We start from the raw sequence: 19,230 nt of genomic DNA, 5'->3' as shown, positions 1-19,230 counted from the left end.
AAAAAAAATCATTTTCCCCTAGGCAAAGTTTTAAAAAGTAACATTTCTCTCTAGGGTTTAGTTTTCAAACTCCAGTATCATTGTCAGCGGCATCTCCCTCCTGAAGCTTCCTCTCCCTCCAGTGACCTCTCTCCTCTCAGCTGGACGTTTGATCAATGTCAAATCAAGCCAAAGAGACGAAGATCTCATCTTAGTTTGGGAAGACGATTATCTTTCCAAAAGAAAACATCTAGGAAGACAAAGAGCTTTGTCTTCTTGACGAAGCTCTTCTTCTCCTCAACTTGATTCGACATCGATCGGACATCCAATTGAGAGGAGAGAGGTTGTCGGAGAGAAAAGAAGCTTTAGGAGGGAGAGATCGTCGGCAATGATATCAGATTTTGAAAACTAAACCCTAAGGGGGGAATGCCACTTTTTAAAACTTTGCCTATAGGGTAAATGGTTAGTTTTTAGGATTTGGGAAGAAAAGACATAATATTTTTAGGGGTTAATATTCAGTTAATTTTAACCGTCCATAGATGGGTAAATAAGATTTTCAAAGTTAAAAGGTAAAAACTTAAGATTAAAGCATATTTTGGGTGGGAAATAATCCTTTGGCCCTAAAAATACCTTTGCTCATAGTTTGATTTTTGGCTCCCATACGTTCAAATATATATTTTGGAGACTAAATTTTACTCGCATCCATTTCCCTACTTTTTCTTATTTCATACCTCCTAACTATACTCTTAAAATTAAAAGCACGCCAACTTGAGTTTACGTTTCAAGAACCATCAACAATAAATTAAATTTCCACACACTATTTATTAAATTGTTTCCAGAACAAAAGATTCAAAAACTCCTAACAGAAAAACATAACATACATCGCTTTTGTGATTACATTATCTAATATGTTCAGTAATTAATTAGAAGAATTGTCAAGCAGTACCTTTAACTTGAAGATTCAGTGAGAAGAAAAGGGATTGAAGTGATTGTAGGTTTAGTCATTATTACTCGGATTTACTTATCAATGTGAATAAGGTGATTTAAACCAAACTAATTTGGTTTTGAAAATCAATTCAGATTGAATTAAATTCATTTAGAATGAACTCATATCAAACTCAAATTAGAAGAGTTGGTTTTCTTTTAAACCCAATTAAACTTAAATTAATTATTAAAATAAATCATTTGGTATATAGTTCAATCTAGTTTAATAATTTTTTTAAATAATTGTTAAAACGAATTATGTGACACATTATTCGATAAAATGAGGTCAAAAATTATATATTTAAATCATATTAGGAGACGATGAGAGAAATTTACATGAAAATTGATGAGAGAATTTTAAATTCTCATTATAAGGCATTCAAGCATGAATGTGTATTGTGATGGTGCAAGTTTTCAGCCAAAATAAACTTTGATAAAGCATTTCTCAAAGCTTTCAATAGAAGAATGACTTGGATGACAATTTGGTTAAAAAAAATAAAAAATTGCTTGTTATTCTATCTTTTATTAGTAAATAGTATTTTATTTGATTATTTGATAAAAAAATATTTTAATAATTTATTATTATTAATAATAATGTGATAATTAATATAAGAAATAATATTATCACCTTTACCTCAACAAATTTGAAGTGTAATGATACAAATTTTTACCTCAAATATACTTAGATATGACATTATTGAAAAGACTTTACACTAAGAGAAAGACTTAAAAGATAATATTTTCATCCTTCTGGTTTAGAGCATTATGTTTTAGTCCAATTATTTCAAATACTATAATTTTGTCCCTTCTTTTTCAAATTATTACTATTTTAATCATTTCTAAGTCAATTCCATTGTTCGGTAATCCAAAAAGTCTCATCTCCACTCAAGCCTGTGTATTGTTGTATTTGCAATTTGTTTTTAACGAAATTTGCTCAGTTTGACTCAATATTTAACTTGAATTCAAATTGAAATTCCAATTTTATAATTCAGTTTGAGTTTAATTATAATTCTCATTTAATATTATTATTTATTTTATCGATAATACTATTTATCGATTATTGATATTATCTATCTTATTATTATTATTTATCTCGTTGTTGATAACATTATTTATATTGCTAATTAATAATCTCTAACAATATTTTTAATAAATTTAAAAAAGTTTAATCTCAAACTAATCATTATATATTCAAGTGAAAGTTAACTCATATTTAAACTTAATTTGATTCAAATTGAGCCCTAATTGCCGGTATAGTCTATGAGCACCTTTAGTACAACAGATTGTTGCAACAAATTTTGGAAGTCCTTGAATTTTCAGACCGGGTCCAGACCTCACAGGAAGGTTGATAGGCTCTCACAATGCGAAATATAAAAATTAAAAAATTAAAAATTTATATCTTTTGTGGGTCAACCCACAAAAGCTATGAAATTTTATAACCCATCGTGATGTGAGATATGTTGGCCTTCAGACTTAGTGTGCCAACACAACCCGCCCTGGTGTATAGCACATTTTGTGGCATGGTAGACCTTACCATTAAGAGATAATTTTTTTTCATCCTTCCGATTTGTTTCATTTTCTGATAATAAGAGTTTTCTAATCCGGAGACATAAGCTCACTGCTCTTTCAGATTAAGTATTGGTAAAGACGAAATACAAGAAAATTTTGAACCTGCAGAATAAGTGTTCTCTAAAGCAGTGTATCAAAATGTCGATGCCTTGAGAAACAGACAGGCTTTGTTCTGAAGAAAACAGGTATAACTCATGTGGCATAACTGCTAAAATCATCGGCATGCATGGAGTTTTGCTACAATATATCCTTGTACCAATACATCAACATAAAACTTGTAGAATTGTACAGCTAAAAGCTTGTAAACTGCATTTGTACAATGACGTATTATAGCTGAAATTGTACGGAAAGAGAAATGATATTAAGAAAATACAGGGCAAGCTTTGAAGCAAAACCTTAGTGTATTTAAAGTGAAATAAGGAAATTATTTATCATCTGAAAACACAGACATGGGAGTGACCTTTCTTCTTATGTTAACAGAACATTAAACGAAAAAACCTGATCACCTCAGGCAAGCAGCTTCAGCTTCTCACGGTTCTTCCAAATTTAAACTAATTTACCCAGAAAAAGGGGAAATGACAGCAGATATAAACATTATCGGCTAAATATTCATCCATAAACTTGCGTCTATGAGCTTATTTTCCCTACGTTAATTGCCCTTTTCAATAACCATAGAAACTCAATTATTAGTCACTGTATCACAAGAATTATTGCTGCAGAAAAAATGTGCAAACAAGAAAAAACTGGTCTATACCAGTATCCTGCTATGGACCCGTTCACTTTCTCGAAGTTGAATGACTATGCCCAATCACGTATTTTGTTATGAGATTCCAGGATTCCATCCACAGTAACCAAAACAAGGCCAATCATCCATGCAGATTGTGATTGCTGGCACCTTATCCCTTTCTCTCATTCGATTCACAATGAAGTATCATTCTGCCCAAAAAATCCACCTGATGGGAAACTTTACCAAAAAAGGAGGCAATTCTAGACGTTAAATCTATTGTTCGAATATCCACACATTTCGCAACAACATATTTTCATTGATCATCAACCTTAATTCCCCTCTTTCTGATGATTCTGCCTTACATCAGCATCCTTTGCCCTTGTTCTCCCATTGCTTGGTTCTCCGGTTTCTCCTTGGATTGTTAATTGTTACCATCCAAATTTTGTCACTATGTTGTTGTTGGTTGCTCTGCCAGATTGTTATTAATAGGTTTTCATCTCACTAAATCGTTCCATTAGAGATCGAATTTCAACCTCCAACTAATCCATCACCACTTGATCTAGCCTAGATTCCATGTGGGGTGTTCACCATAACCCAGCCCCCAGTGTGGGCTGATACCACTTTGATCGAAAATTACAGGATATATAATCAATAGAGAACCACAGAATGTGGAAATACACGTGCAGAGAAATTTTTTTTGATGAAATTTCACACTACAAGTGTTTATTCTCTTACAGAAAATAGTAATAAGAACTAGAAATATACTTGCAGTAGAGGTGCCAGCCCCCTCTCTTTTTCGGCTGTAAAACCCCCTTAAAGAATTATTGAATTCTTGCTTGCCTCTTCTTCATCTGATCTTCTCTTTTTATAGTCTGTTTTGGTTTTGTTCTCTCAATCTTGGTCTGGTTGTCCGGCCTTGATTTCAGTTTATTTTATTTGCGCCTTGATTTCAACTGCCATTATCTGCCCTGATTTTGCCTCTTTGTTGTCTTCTGAATTGCTTCCTCATTGTTTGTTGTTTTCTCCCGATAATGTGCCTGAGATCTTCCTTTGTTTAATTCCTTTGCTTTTCCTTTTGTACACGTGCATGATTGGAGACCTAACACATTACCACCTCATTAATGAATTCATTGACTGAATAAAAGAAAAGAGCTTTCATTTGTTTATATAGTGGATTACCCCAGTTCAGTTTTCCAGGAGAAAGAGCACAGAGCTTTCAGTACTAACAAACCATTACTGATTGATTCATGAGAGATTAAAGCAAGAAGAACAAGTTTGTTATCAATACAACATCGTATGGCCAAAACATAGAAGAGTGGATTTTCCAGCTTCACTATCACCCATCAATGCTGTAAGCACATCAGGCCTTAATCCAACAGAATATCAGAAAGCAGTTGGAAATTTCTTCTCCTCCTAAAACCAAAGGGAAGTAAAAGGCAAATTATACACAAAACACGCAAAAATGACTGTATGAGATCTGATGCCTTAAAATATCATGCAATGGAAATAATTGTTTTTGAATGCAGAATGGCTATTGAGGAGTACCGCAGGGATGTCAACAAATACTTAATATACTGAAATGCTACTGATAGGGGTTCAAAAGGTAAGACCATTCTGCCGCTAAATAAGATAAGACCCCAAAAAAAAAATGTCAAACATTAAAGTGAAACAAAGACAACCAAAACAAAAATGGATAACAATCTGAATTGAAAGTAAGAAATTAAATTCACCTTTGTGGGAGTATTTCTAGACTTTTCTTTCACAAGTTTACCATCAACGGAATCCTGACCTCCTTGAATCCTGCCCAACTTTTCTGGCAAAATCATCACACAAGATGATCAGGGGGCTGCATTTGAATTTTACTGGGTGAGCAAACTCGAGTAGCATTGTTTCTTCTTAAGTCAATATGTGATAACAGGATGAACTTACGCTTCAACAAACTTAAGGTCAAGATAAAGCCAATGTCGAAAAGTAAAGCCAAGCCAAACAAGGCGCCCAATGCTAGCCAGAAATAAGATTCATCAAAGTTTAATAATCCATGGCTTTCAAGTACCCGATGGTAGTGTTTCTGGGCAGCACAAACACTACCATTGATAAAACTACCATCTGGCTATAAATATGAGAAATAGTTTCATTAGCTAACAATACTGTTGCATAATTTTCTTGATTAAAGGAACCAAAAAGTGTTCCTATGAGAGCGCACCTTTCGCCACTGAGGAGCGAGAAATTCATTCACTAAAAGGGCTATCTCTCTATATGAAAGAGGGGAAACCCAAAAACCTCACTTTAACCACCCTGGCATGAAGGTTGCAACCAATGACATAGCACAAGTTTATCCTTTTTGAAGATGATTTTGAAATCAAATTGGATAAGGTCCAAATAGTCTAACTATGTGTGATAATGAAACCACCAAAAATTAGGACTCATATAATGCAAAAACACCGGCTATCATAGCAGCAGCCAGAGTTTGGCATACTGGTGCCAACAACCGTAACATGGATATAAAGGCAAGGTGCACTACAAAAAGTAGAATGAATGGACAGAAGAACCTGAAATCACAGCAAACAATTAGACATCAGAACCTCAGCCACCAGAAAGTCAGAAGCTTTCTGCAGCCACCACTTTTAAATGATTTAAAAAGTGAATTTAAACATATTGTTTAGGAATTTATATCCTGAGTATGTAATCATCTTCTTTTACGGTGCTACAAAAAATTTACAAAGCTAATCCTAAGAATTCAGCATACTGTCATTTTGGAGAATACTTGATGATAAGCATTCGACATAGGTGCACTGATTGATCAAAAAATAGTTGTTGCAACATAACCAATCGATAAATAAGATGGAATTAAATAGAAAGGTATTTATGTATGAAAGGATACAATGTACTTGTAAACACAGCCATTGCAATTAAAACTTACCTCTCGACCTTAGGACTGTACCCAATTATGTAGTAACGCATGTCCATGTCATGAATATTTCATACATGTAGCAACTGCATATACAACAATACATCTTATATAAACAAGATAAGTATGCTGAAGATACCTTTGTGTAAGTATCTACATCTGGATCCGGAACAGTGCCTGTCTCCTCTCTTTTACTGACTTCCATCATCATATCTACACAAGCACAAAAATAAAAAATAGCTCTGTACCTTACAACTACTCGTGAGAATTTATTAGGTGGCTCTGATTAAATCTTCATTGTATTAAATTTAAGGAAGCCTACTTCTGCGGTTTCCAACACCAAGACATTGGGCAGGAAATTCAAGTGTTTCCCTCAGTCATCACAGCAATATGCAGATCTTTTTGGCTTATATAAGTTGACGTTTTCTGGGGAACAAACTCATCCATCCGGTGACCATTGAAGGAAACTTTTCCTCTATTACCCGTGAAGAAAATAGAGACAAAATTGAGTATATTAGGAAATTAAACTAAGATAGCACACAAATACTATAGAGAAGTAAAATAGCTGAAGAAAACAGAAGCAGAACTGAGCAAATTAGGTAATCAAGACGTTAAAAGCAAAACATTTATTGTAAGGAGAGGGTGTTTTATGAGTTAAAGAAAGAAAGAAAAAAAACGAGAAATGGTGAAGTTATAACGAGGTATAGTTTTGCCTGAAACTTTCTTTGAGAAGATGAGAGCATTCTTTGGAGAGACAGGGCTTATTCCTCAGAGGACATCTATTGGTGCTTTCTTCCTCATCTTCCATACTCGTCATCAGGTTTCGGTCCTCTTCTCCTCCTTCTGACGATACTTCATTTACATCTGAGAATCCTCCATTCGACTCACTCCTTGATCACCTTTTACATCAATGACAACAAAATTTAATAACAAACATGATCATTGATCAACATTGGGTACAGAAATAGTTCTAATGACGACAAAAGTCCAAAGAATCTACTACAGTGACATTAAACCTTTGTTACTGCGGAAAAACAATGATAATTAAACAAGTGCAAGATGAAAGGAAGTTGTTATATTTGAGAATTCAAACATGGGAGACACTGAAGTAGGGGCCTGTGTCAGTGGGATCAAAAGCAAAGCTTCAAGAGTTGTTGCATTTGAAGGAAGTGGTATCCATTTGAGAAATTTTTTTTAATAGTTAACTTTTTATGAAAAATGGCATACAAGTGGGAAAATTAAATTTTCTAACTTAAAAAGTGGAAAAGCAAAGTTTGGGTGGGACATAGTGATTCATACATTTTTAATCAGTTGAACTTATGAAGGCAACGTATATATTATTTTGAAATAAGTTTAAGAAGAAATGTTTACAAACAACAATCAACGATTTTGAAAGGTTTTTTGTTTTTGCCAAAAAACCTCGCTGCAGGACAATGGCACAAATAAGAAATTAAATGTTATGAAAAGATTCAAGAATAACCTCTGGTTTATTAATGTCCTCAGACGTGAACTTTTGAAGGCATGTATATGCTTGTCACGAAACAGGGGGTTTGCTTCAATTAGCTTTTTGAGTTCTACAAGCATAATATTACGAGTTGATTTTGTGTCTCCATACTTAGAAAGATGCTCATTTTGCCTGACCACAGATTGCCAACAGAAAAGATCAAGTAAAAAATTTCGTAGCATAACATACCAATTAAAAAGAATGGTGGTGTACTCACCTAAAGTTATCAAGAGTGAGGAGTTGAGTAATCTCCTTGAAAAGATCTTCATTGAAAGATGCAAAAATCTTAAGGTCCTTGACAAGAATCTCAACAGCCTTTGCTTGATCCTGCCTGATAACACAAAGGAAAAAATTGAAGTATTATTATGCAGATATGGGTTCAAACTCTTACATTAAAAAAAAAAAAATTACTTCTCTTCTAATGAATAAGAATACTATTAGTTTTAATATGTCATGATCACTTCAATCAGTTTAAGATATTGGCACAATGAATCAAAAGTATATCAATTTCCTTTTAAATTATAGTTATTCTCATAATGCAAGACTAACAGTGATTTATAAGAAATAAAATTCATCAAAGTTTAATAATCCATGGCTTTCAAGTACCCAATTGTAGTGTTTCTGGGCAGCACAAACACTACCATTGATAAAACTACAATCTGTCTATAAATATAAGAAATAATTTCATTAGCTGACAAGATTGTTGCATAATTTTCTTGATTAGAGGAACCAAAAAGTGCTCCTATGAGAGCTCACCTTTTGCCGCTGAGGAGTAAAAAATTCATTTACTGAAAGGTCTATCTTTCCATATGAAAAAGGGGAAACCCGAAAACCCCACTCCAACCACCCTAGCATAGAGGCCGCAACCAATGACATAGCACAAGTTTATCCTTTTCAAAGATGACTTTGAAATCAAATTGGATAAGGTCCAAATAGTCTAACCATGTGTGATAATGACACCACCAAAAATTAGGACTACTATAAAGCAAAAACACCAGCTCTCATGGCAGTAGTCGGAGTTTGGTAGACTGATGCCAAACATCGTAACATGGATATAAAAGCAAGGTGCACTACAAAAAGTAGAATGAACTGACAGAAGAACCTAAAATCACAACAATCAATTAAATATCAGAACCTTACCCACCAGAAAGTCAGAAGCTTTCTACAGCCACCACTTTTAAATGATTTAAAAAGTGAATTTAAACATATTATTTAGGAATTTATATCCTGAGTATGTAATCATCTTCTTTTACGTTGCTACAAAAAAATTTACAAAGCTAATCCTAAGAATTCAATATACTGTCATTTTGGAGAATACTTGATGATAAGCATTCGATATAGGTGCACTGATTGATCAAAAAACAGTTGTTGCAACATAACCAATCGATAAATAAGATGAAATTAAATAGAAAGGTATTTATGTATGAAAGGATACAACGTACTTGTAAACACAGCCATTGTAATTAAAACTTACCTCTCGACCTTAGGACTGCACCCAATGAGGTAGTAACACATGTCCATGTCATGAATATTTCATACATGTAGCAACTGCATATAGAACAATACATCTGATATAAACAAGATAAGTATGCTGAAGACACCTTTGTGTAAGTATCTACATCTGGATCCGGAACAGTGCCTGTCTCCTCTCTTTTACTGACTTCCATCATCATATCTGCACAAGCAGAAACAAAAATAGCTCTGTACCTATCAACTACACGTGAGAATTGATTAGGTGGCTATGATTAAAACTTCATTGAATTAAACTTAAGGAAGCCTACTTCCTCGGTTTCCAACACAAAGACACTGGGCAGCAAATTCAAGTGTTTCCCTCAGTCATCACAGCAATATGCAGATCTTCTTGGCTTATATAAGCTAATGTTTCCTGGGGAACAAACTCATTCAACCGGTGACCATTGAAGGAAACTTTTCCCCTATTACCCGTGAAGAAAACAAAGACAAAATTGAGTTTGAGTTAAAGAAAGAAAGAAAAAGGGGAGAAAGGGTGAAGTTATAACGGGGTATGGTTTTGCCTGAAACTTCCTTTGAGAAGACGAGATTATTCTTTGGAGAGACGGAGCTTCTTCCCCGGAGGACATCCAGTGCTGCTTTCTTCTTCATCTTCCATGCTTGTCATCAGGTTCTAGTCCTCTTCTTCTCATTCTGACCATCCTGCCAATTCCTTCTAAAAGGAGCCAAATTAAAGAAAAATAATATCAATAAATTAAAGTCAATATTTCCCTTCAAAACCTATAATAATTTTAACAGGAACCACGGATAAAAAAAAAAAAAAAGAATTTGATGGTTGTTAGGAATTTTTTAGAAAAATATAAAGGAAGCCACTTGTATCCTAGTGGAGAGGGGCGTGAAACTGTGTGGTGGTCACTAGTTCTTTTTTTTTTTTTTATGTGGTACAAGAAAATGTGGGATTTTCTTAACAACCACTTTAATTCTTTAAAAACATGTATAATCAATTTATTTTAACTATAATAATACATTAATTGTAATATTGTAGTTTCTCTATATGTACTTAATGTCAATTACTTCCCAAAAGAGCTAACCTAAAAAATAAAATAAAATCATGTCAATCAAATTAAAGTTAATAATTTTAAATATATTTAACATGAACCAAGGAGGAAAAAAATATGAATTTAATAGTTGTTAGAAATTTCTTAGAAAAATATAGGGGAAGTTAGTTGTATCCTAATTGTGAAGAGAGGTGTGAAACTGTGTGGTGGCCACTAGTTCAACACTAATGCTCACCATATGCACAAATTTTTTTATGCTGTGCAATAAAAGCACAATTAATTATAATTAACACTAAAAATCTAATATTCTTAAAAATAACTCAAATTTAAACTAATTAATTGAATAAATACCTCTTTTTTGTGCTCTTGTTGTATAATTGTATTCAAGTTAATTGAATACATACCTGTTTTTCCTTTTTATATAATTCTTGTATGGTTTTATTAAGATCATTCCCCTCATTCTCAACTTCCATTTCCTCATAACTGATTTTCTGTAACTTTGGAGTGCTCAAGATTCCTCTACAGAAGGTCTTCATATTAGGACACTCTGCTATATTTAATTCTTCCAATGAACGGAAATTGAAAGTGTAATTCCCCGAGCAAAAGCATGTGAGATTTTCCATCCATTCAAATGATAGCTTGTTCAAATTCTCAAAAATAATTTCAGTTGTTGCATCTTCCTCAATTTCTAATATTTCCATCAACATTTTACAATATGATATCTTCAATTCTCTCAATTGCACCAAACTTCTAGCTGTTGAAGGTGTTGTTAAGTTAACCAACTCATGGCAACCATAAACAGAAAGACATGTAAGATTTTCAAATCTTTGAAGGAGCCAAAGTGGAATAGGCGCTGACTCATAATAAGAGATTTCAAGTTTTTTATATTGACTCCACCAACTAATCTGTTCCCAACCATCATTTACTTCAAATATCTCCAAATCATGGTTGATCTACAAAACCATAAAAACAAAATCCAATTAAGTTTGTAATTATATTATTAAAATAAAAGCTTAATTAATAACTCATTTTGTTTTACCTTTATTGATCTTTTAAAGAAAAAAATCAAAATCAACATTAAAATTACATTCAAAAACTATTTATTTCAAAGCCACTAATTAAACATACTTCTTGATTTTTTTTCTTGGAAAATCTTAATTGTTTAATGTAATATATAATTACAATATTCATGAAAAATGATTCAGCTCATTAAGCTTTCCAATAATATGAAAGACCATGCGCTTATTACATATTTTTCTAATAAAAATAAAATTATATTTATGATTTTTAGAACCTAATAGTACCTTAAAGAGTTCATAAAAAAAAAATGTTATGAATTTTACTTTTATCTCTTTTATCTCTCAGCCTATCCTTCATCTCTCTAGTTTTCTTTCCATCTATCTTGTGTAGCAATATTGGAGTTTTTGGTATAAATTTTGTGCTTTTAATTCATTGTTTGAAACAATAGATCAATTTTTAACTTCATTTTGAAGTGGGTTTAATCTATAATGTGTTGTTAGCTTTTGTGTTTGAATTTGTAGAAGTTGTTGTTATTGTTCACCAACTGTTCGATGAATTGCTCAATCAGTACACCATTTATTTTTTAAAATTTATGTCTCAGCTAATTCGTTGCTTATATTCGTTTTACTTAAAAATTTATACGTACAAAGAATTCAATACATATCAAATTGGCAATTACCCTAATATAATTAAATTGATTTTTATTCTTGTTGAGTACCAAATCATGTTGATAAAATTTTGAAATGAGTAATATAATGTGCACTAATAATGAGTACCAAATTAAATATCAATGATGATGTGTCACATGCAATTTAATGTATTTTAAGTTATTAAATTATTAAATTAATTAAAAATTTTGAGTGATAAAACTATTTCAAGCCATGCAGAGAAAAACTATTAGCCCACACGGTTTTTTAAAAAAAACTATTCGTAATTTTTTCAGTAAAAAAATTTATCACTATATTAAATTATTAAATTAATTATAATATTCACATATAATTTAGTATATTAAATTTTGTTAATTATTTATGAAGATGTATTTTAAGTTAATTATTATTAAGGATTTTTATTTTTTTCCTTTAATAATTTTATGTAAGAAATAGGGATTAAATTTTTAGAAGTCACTGAGTCAATTGTTTTGAATTTATGTAATATAATATAGACAATTTTTTTAAAAAAAAAAGGGAATAAAAGTGGATTCTTGTACCTTTTGGTCAAAGCATAGGAAATTTGGCTCTGAAGTCAACATCTTAAATTTACCACAATCATCAACCACCAACTCTTTCAATTTTGGCCATTCTGAAGTATGTATTCTAGGATAGAAATCTGTAAACTCTGGTAGATATTGAAGTTTCACTGTGCTTACCTGTGGAAAGAAAAAATTGATAGTTTCTTCTCTTCCTTCTTCTGGAGCAACAATTCTCTCTAAAACCTTACAACTCGTTAACTCAAGGTATTGGAGTTGTTGGAGGCTTTTGGCTATTGACAAAGAGAACACATATTTTATTTTATCACATTCAAATAAGGTCAAGTGTGTCAAATTTTGATAAGAAAAAGTTGAAAGTTGGTTATCCCAAATCTTTTCAAAACGAATATTCTTCAATTCTAAGACCTTTAAATCACGAAAGTGAACCTGCAGTCAAAATTAATTGTTGTTTCAAAATCTTAAAAAGAAATAACTGACTCATGCATATATCATGACATTCCATAATATTAACAATGTATTTTTTTGTCTCTAAAAATATTAACTAAAGAAGCAAGCATGAATTAATGAAATCAATACTTTCTAGTGAAATTGATGCAAGCATGAATTAAAAAAGAAATTTAATTCACTTGAAAAATTAAAAAGAAATGCAAAAAGGAAAATAAGCATATATAACAAATAATTGAATACTCCAACTAACAAATGAGAATAAGCATAAGAGAATACAAAAAAGCAAAGTACAAGAAGTTATCACCTTTTCGGTAAGTGACAACTTGAACTAAAAATTCTTACTAGTAAAATTGAACTAAAAATTTAATGCACTATAAAAAAGAAAAAAGAAAAATAAGCATATATAACAAATAATTAAATAAAAAATTTATCACTATAATAAATTATGAAATTAATTATAATTTCCTATTATTCACCTATAATTTAGTATATTAAATTTTGTTAATTATTTATGAAGATGTATTTTAAGTTAATTATTATTGAGGATTCTTATTTTTTTTCCTTTAATATTTTTCTGTAAGAAATAAGGATGAAATTTTTAGAAGTCATTGAGTCAATCATGGTTGATCTACATAACCATCAAAGCAAAATCCAATCAGCTTTTTAATTATATCATTAAAACAAAAGTTTAGTTAGTGGCTTATTAGTTGAAGCCTTCAATTATTTATTTTTTATATTTAAAATCAATATAAAAATTAAAAAGTTCAAAAGCTGTTTTTGCAAACTACTAATTAAATATATCTTTTAATTTTTTCTTTTGAAAAATCTTAATTGTTTAATTTTGTTTTTTATCATGTTTCCTCATTTTGAAATGATCTATTTTACATAATGATAATAAAAATTTTCAAAAACTGAAGATTGAGGCGGTTAGAATTCTTCTAGTATTTAAGTTCAATATTAATGAAAAGAAAAAAATTCAGCTAACTAAGCTTTATTAAAAAAGAAAAAGGCGAGAGATAATTCAGTTGTTTTGAATTTATACATATAAAGAAGGTTTTTGAATTTTGAAACGGTACAAAATTAGGTACCCATACCTTCTGGTCCAAGCACAAAGAATTTAGTTCTGAATTGAACAACTTAAATTTGTCACAATCTCTCACCTCCAACTGTTTCAACTTCGGCCATTCTGAAGTATGTATTCCACGACAGAAAGTTGCAAGTTCTGGTAGATTTCCAAGCTTTATTACAGTTACTTGCGGAAAGACAAAACTGGCAGCTGCTTCTGTTATTTCTTCTGTTGCAACAATTTCCTCTAAATCAATACAATCCTTTATCTCAAGATATTGGAGTTGCTGGAGGTTTTTGGTTATGGTATAAGGAAACACAAATTTTATCATAGCACATCTCTGCAATATCAATTCTTTCAAATTTTGAAAGGAGGATGATGGAAGTTGGTTGTCCCAAATCTTTCTAGAAATAATATTCTTCAATACCAAAACCTTTAAATCATTAAAGATAACCTACAGTCAAAGTTAATTGTTATTTTAATATTTATGAGCTCATATGAGAAAAATTAAAAAGAAGAGTAGTTGATAATAAAATTAAATTGAATCTAAAAATTTAAGTCACTAGTAAAAAAGATGTAAGAGAGAATACTATAACTATGTGTTAACAAATGATAATAAAGCTAAAAGAAAATAAGAATATAAATATATAGTATACAAGTACAAGAAGTTATAGTAAATCGAACCTTTTTGTTAAAAAGTAGTGTGATTTCACTTGATTGCAATTTGAATTTTGAATGCTCAAGATCATCCTCGTCCTTATCATCTAAATATTCGGCTAAACATAAGAGTTCAACATTTTTTATTACACATAATTCTTCTAAGTTGATGGTAGGATCGATTGTCAATTCTAACATCCTCAAGTGCTTATGTTCACCAAATAGTGAATATTTGAATGACCAATCTCCCACTGATATATTGTACCTTGTAAGCTTTATGGAAAAGAAGTTTTTAGGCAAAACCTTTTCATCTTTAATATCCAATTCTAAACTGCTGAGATTAAACAAAAGTTTTAATTCCTCAAGTACTTCAATCTTCCACCAAATAAGGCATTCCTTTAAATAAAGTTCTTCCAATTGGGATAGCTTTGACATCACATTTGGAGCTATAACTCGCAAATAAAAGCAATAGCTCAAATCTAATAGTTTTAGTTGAGTCAATTGACCCATTTCCGTAGGAAAATCCTTAATGTTAGAATATTTCAAGCTAAGGACCTTTAGCTTCTTAAGCTTTCCAATAATAGGAACACTTTCAAGTTGGCTATAATCTAAACACAATGTTTGAAGGTTTGTCAAACAATGAATGGATGATGGCAATGACGATTGTTGCAGTCCAACAAAATTCAACACTCTAAGCTTTGGCATCACTGTGAAGAAGTCCTCTGGGATTTTGAAAGAAGAGTTCCACATATAGGTCATATGGAAATATTCAAGATTTGGACAATCGAAATCATTTGGCCAAAGTTGACTAATAATAGTACTATTACCAGGTAAGGAGATCTTTGTGCATTTCTTGAGTTTGTCTTTATTTTTCCAATCTCGTTCAACGTCATTTCTTGTTGTAAACACATGGTGATCCACATATGCAATTGTCATGGCAACAACACGAACAACATCATGCATAGCAAATTGGCCGCTTTTGAACCCATCAAGCAATAAACAAGCATCTTTGAGGTCACAAACCAATTTATCTAGTCTATCTCGTGCTTCTTCCATTGTCAAATTAACTCCATCAAATACATCCAAACACACAACATGTCTGAACAAGTTTGAAATGGAAGTATTATTTTCCATTAGACTAGAAATTAAAAACGTTTTCTTAAGTTCATCATCTCTTAAATACTTATAACTTAAGGCGATCTTTGTGTAATCCTCTTCTAGGAATCTTGTAAACTTTGTTGGAGAAGGTGCTCTCAATTCTTGCAATGCATAATTCCAATCATATGGACGACTCTTGTTTTTTAATGCTTTAGCTATTGTACAGATGACAATAGGTAATCCTTTGCATTCCTTGCATATATCATTTGGTAGAGAATGCAATTCACGTGTTTGGATAATATTTCCTGCAAACACATCTAGGATTATATAAATTGCATTTTCTATTTGCATACATACTTTAGATTTAAAAACAAGAAAAGTTCTAAATGTTGAATTTCAATCTTTTCCAAATAAATCCATTAAATATTTTTTAATCTGAATGAATTCCATTTTATAATATCAAATATAATTCCTCTTAAATTTTTATTTTAAAAATCTATAATTAGACACTAGTAACATAATAAGTGGCAAATAGTGCCTCTCTCAAAGTGCTTGAAAAAGATATGAATTAATATCTTGAATACAAAGTAGTTTTATTTAACAAACAAGAGAAAAATAGGTTCTTAAGGTTATTTATTCATACACAAATTCAGTGGAAAAATTTATGTTTATTCATGTTCAAAGTCAATTAAATTGTAAGCGTTCTCGGATTCAAGCTTCATAATGGTTTAAAGTCTTCACATTATATAAATTTTTATATAACTTTATAATGCAAATCAAAATATTGCATTGAGTAAATTACATTTTCCACCAAAGGTTTGACCTTTAAAACACTTTCCCACCCCTAATTAACATAAATAACACTTTTTCACTAAAAAATAAACTCTATTAATAAAAATATAAAAGCATTTACTTTTAGGAGAACAATTAACACAATAAAATCATAGATAAAAATTTGATGTCTAGAGTAGGGGTGGATTTGATCCGACCGAACTTGAGGTTTATTCGAGCTTGGATCAAAGGCATAGTTTTCGATTTGAACTCATTCAAGCTAATGAACAATGTCACTAAAGAGCTACAACATTTTCAATACTCAATACTGTTTTTAGAGTTAACAACGTCATAAATAGGATAAACAATAATATTAAACGAATAAATAAATCAATCTTAAGTTGAGCTACTGATCTAAAACACTAGGTTAAAACTGACTCATTTGATCCGAACTATAAATTCAATTTGAAATAACTCTGATCAAATCCACTCCTAATCTTGAACATGAATATAATATAACTAAATTGTAATATTTTCTATCAAGAACACAAGTGAAATTAAAATTTGAAGTTCAAATTTGTTCATGTTATAATTACTTTAGTCTTTTAATATCCACGTCAAAGCACAACAAATAATTTAAAAAAAAAAAGAGTAAAAATGTGTTGATCTGGAAAACATTCAAGTGAAAATTCTATAACACAGTTACCTATCATTTTGGTAAATAGTGTCCAAGCTTCTTCTTCATTTAAAATGCCCATCTGGAAATTATTTGTGGAGCCCATCCTCTCCAACACATCTAAGTTTCTTGTTGTGAACAAAAGTTTATTTCTTCTACGATCAACTCCGCAAGGAATTCCTATCGTCTTTTCAAATTCTAGAGGTTCCCAAATGTTATCTAGAATTAGAAGAATATTCTTGTCCTTCATTCTTGAATACATCTTATTTGCCATTTCACGTTCATTTTCGTTTTCGAATTTTAGACCCAATTTGTTTGCAATTGTTGTCTGAATCTTCTTTACATCAGGAGACTCTGAAACCTGCAAGACAAAATGATATATGAACTTTCAGAACCAGATAATAAAGCAAACCTTAACTGATAAACAATATTGTATTGAATGTTTCTTTACCTCAACAAAAACAATGTCCTCAAAGAGCTTATCCTTCTCGGCTTTCCTACCAAGTTCCTCTACAAACGTGGTCTTCCCAAGACCACCCATCCCATAAACACCAATCATGAAGACATTCCCATCATTTAAAGCATCCCATACATTCTTTACAGTGGAGTTTCTTGATTCAAAAGCCAAATAATTTTCACTAGGTCTAAGCCAGATCTCTGGTGGATTAGTTTGATAGGAAACTGGACTCAATTCCCTTTCTTGCTGGAGGAGTGGATCAATACCATCCCGCTTCAATTTAAAAGCTTTCCTGCTTTGTTTGTAGTGAATGATGAAGTTGGGGGACAATCCCTTGAAACAACGCGAGTTGTTTTCTTTCTCTTGAATCAATTGCTCTGCTTTAGTAATGGTCTCCTCCACATTTTTCTGCCAGTCCTTAACATTTTGTTTGATCACTTCCACATTTCTTTCAGCAGCAATAATCTTACGCTCAACTTCATCCCTTGTATTCTTCAACTTACCAACTTCCATTTCCAGATTTTTGAAATTGGTAGTGTAGTTGTACAAGTACTTAAATTGACGACAAATCGGAGCAGCCAACCACTCGGCAAGTTGAAGGACAGGACTCACCGCACCCCCAACATTCCCGGCAACATCAACCATTTTTTTAAATGTTTTTTTTTCAAAGTTTGAAAAACAGAAGAGAAGTAAAGCAAATGAAAATAATTAACAATAAATACGAGAAATGATAATTCTTTCTAGTAATCGAGAAATAACTGAAAGCAAAAAGTGTTTTTTTTTTTAATTTTTTGGTTGAAGAAATCAGAAATATTGAAACGGAAAAAAATAAAGAACCAGAAATAGGGCAAAATGATTCTGAAATAAAGAAAGTAAAACAGAGAAAGTAACAGGGCAACTAAGGTGCAAACTGAAGAAATCAGGGGAACTAGTTTCAGAGAGGTTTGTGAGTGAAAATATTTCTGAATGATTGAAAGAGAAGAAAATTGAAGATGATGAAGAGAGATTACAGTGAAGAAAAATTAATTGCTTATAACTTTAGTGTGAATGATTCATCTATGGAAGAAAGTTCTATCAAATCCAATTGATTAATTGTGGAAAAACAGATTAATACTTTATCAAAGCAAGAAAAAAGAGATCTCATTAATTAATTATTTTATAATTCAATGTGGTGGAAAATGAAGATTAAACTAGGCAAAGTAACTTTAGCTTTATTAAGTGCTCTTGCAAAAGCTAAACTCTATGATTAATTAATTAATCAATAATTGATGGTTAATATAATAATACTTGTGCAAACCGAGTTGGTTTCCATTACCATTAATAATTTATTGTCAATGATGTAATGAGTAGTTCAGTCGATGGAAAAAACTTTTTTTTCTAATTAATTAATGGGAATTATTCTATGGTTCGAAATGTTATCAATTATCAAGATTATCAGAGATGTAATATTATATGTATAATTTTTATATATAAATAATGATATGTCACAATATAATTAGATAGTTAAAAATTAAAGATAAATCAATACTCAATTACAATGTGACATATTATTATTTGTACATAAAATTTATGCAAAAAATTATATATATAATATTACTCTTATAAGAGACAAGTCATTATCAAAATCATATT

The 19,230-nt window shown here is 31.1% G+C and overlaps 1 protein-coding gene and 1 long non-coding RNA gene across 2 annotated transcripts; both read right to left on the bottom strand.

Annotated features, from left to right (window-relative positions):
• Positions 1 to 3,940: 3,940 nt before the first annotated feature.
• Positions 3,941 to 9,604, bottom strand: LOC123208973. The gene is made up of 11 exons (XR_006500898.1): positions 9,453 to 9,604; positions 9,146 to 9,346; positions 7,889 to 8,002; positions 7,648 to 7,803; positions 6,490 to 7,066; positions 6,180 to 6,380; positions 5,463 to 5,808; positions 5,189 to 5,369; positions 4,990 to 5,105; positions 4,439 to 4,879; positions 3,941 to 4,358 (listed from the first exon to the last, which is right to left on the bottom strand). It is a non-coding gene; the product is annotated as an uncharacterized LOC123208973 (long non-coding RNA).
• Positions 9,605 to 10,211: 607 nt separating this feature from the next.
• On the bottom strand, positions 10,212 to 18,663 carry LOC123199967 (probable disease resistance protein At4g27220). Its single transcript, XM_044615028.1, has 6 exons — positions 17,593 to 18,663; positions 17,172 to 17,502; positions 14,900 to 15,999; positions 13,968 to 14,357; positions 10,604 to 11,152; positions 10,212 to 10,232 (listed from the first exon to the last, which is right to left on the bottom strand). The coding sequence occupies exons 1-6, from the start codon at positions 18,241 to 18,243 to the stop codon at positions 10,212 to 10,214; spliced, it is 3,042 nt and encodes a 1,013-aa protein (XP_044470963.1). The 5' UTR covers positions 18,244 to 18,663.
• Positions 18,664 to 19,230: the final 567 nt, after the last annotated feature.

Source organism: Mangifera indica, chromosome 2 (assembly GCF_011075055.1).
Source record: "Mangifera indica cultivar Alphonso chromosome 2, CATAS_Mindica_2.1, whole genome shotgun sequence".
Lineage (NCBI taxonomy): Eukaryota > Viridiplantae > Streptophyta > Magnoliopsida > Sapindales > Anacardiaceae > Mangifera > Mangifera indica.
This window is presented reverse-complemented; position numbering and strand designations above follow the sequence as displayed.

Bases quoted from the DNA above. Each gene is read 5' to 3' on its own strand.
- LOC123199967 (XM_044615028.1), bottom strand. From the start codon at position 18,243: ATGGTTGATGTTGCCGGGAATGTTGGGGGTGCGGTGAGTCCTGTCCTT. The intron at 17,503-17,592 runs GTAAAGAAACAT...TTTGTCTTGCAG, and splicing joins AGGACATTGTTTTTGTTGAG to GTTTCAGAGTCTCCTGATGT. The intron at 10,233-10,603 runs GTATGTATTCAA...TTTATTTTTTAG, and splicing joins TATATAAAAAGGAAAAACAG to GTTAGCTCTTTTGGGAAGTA.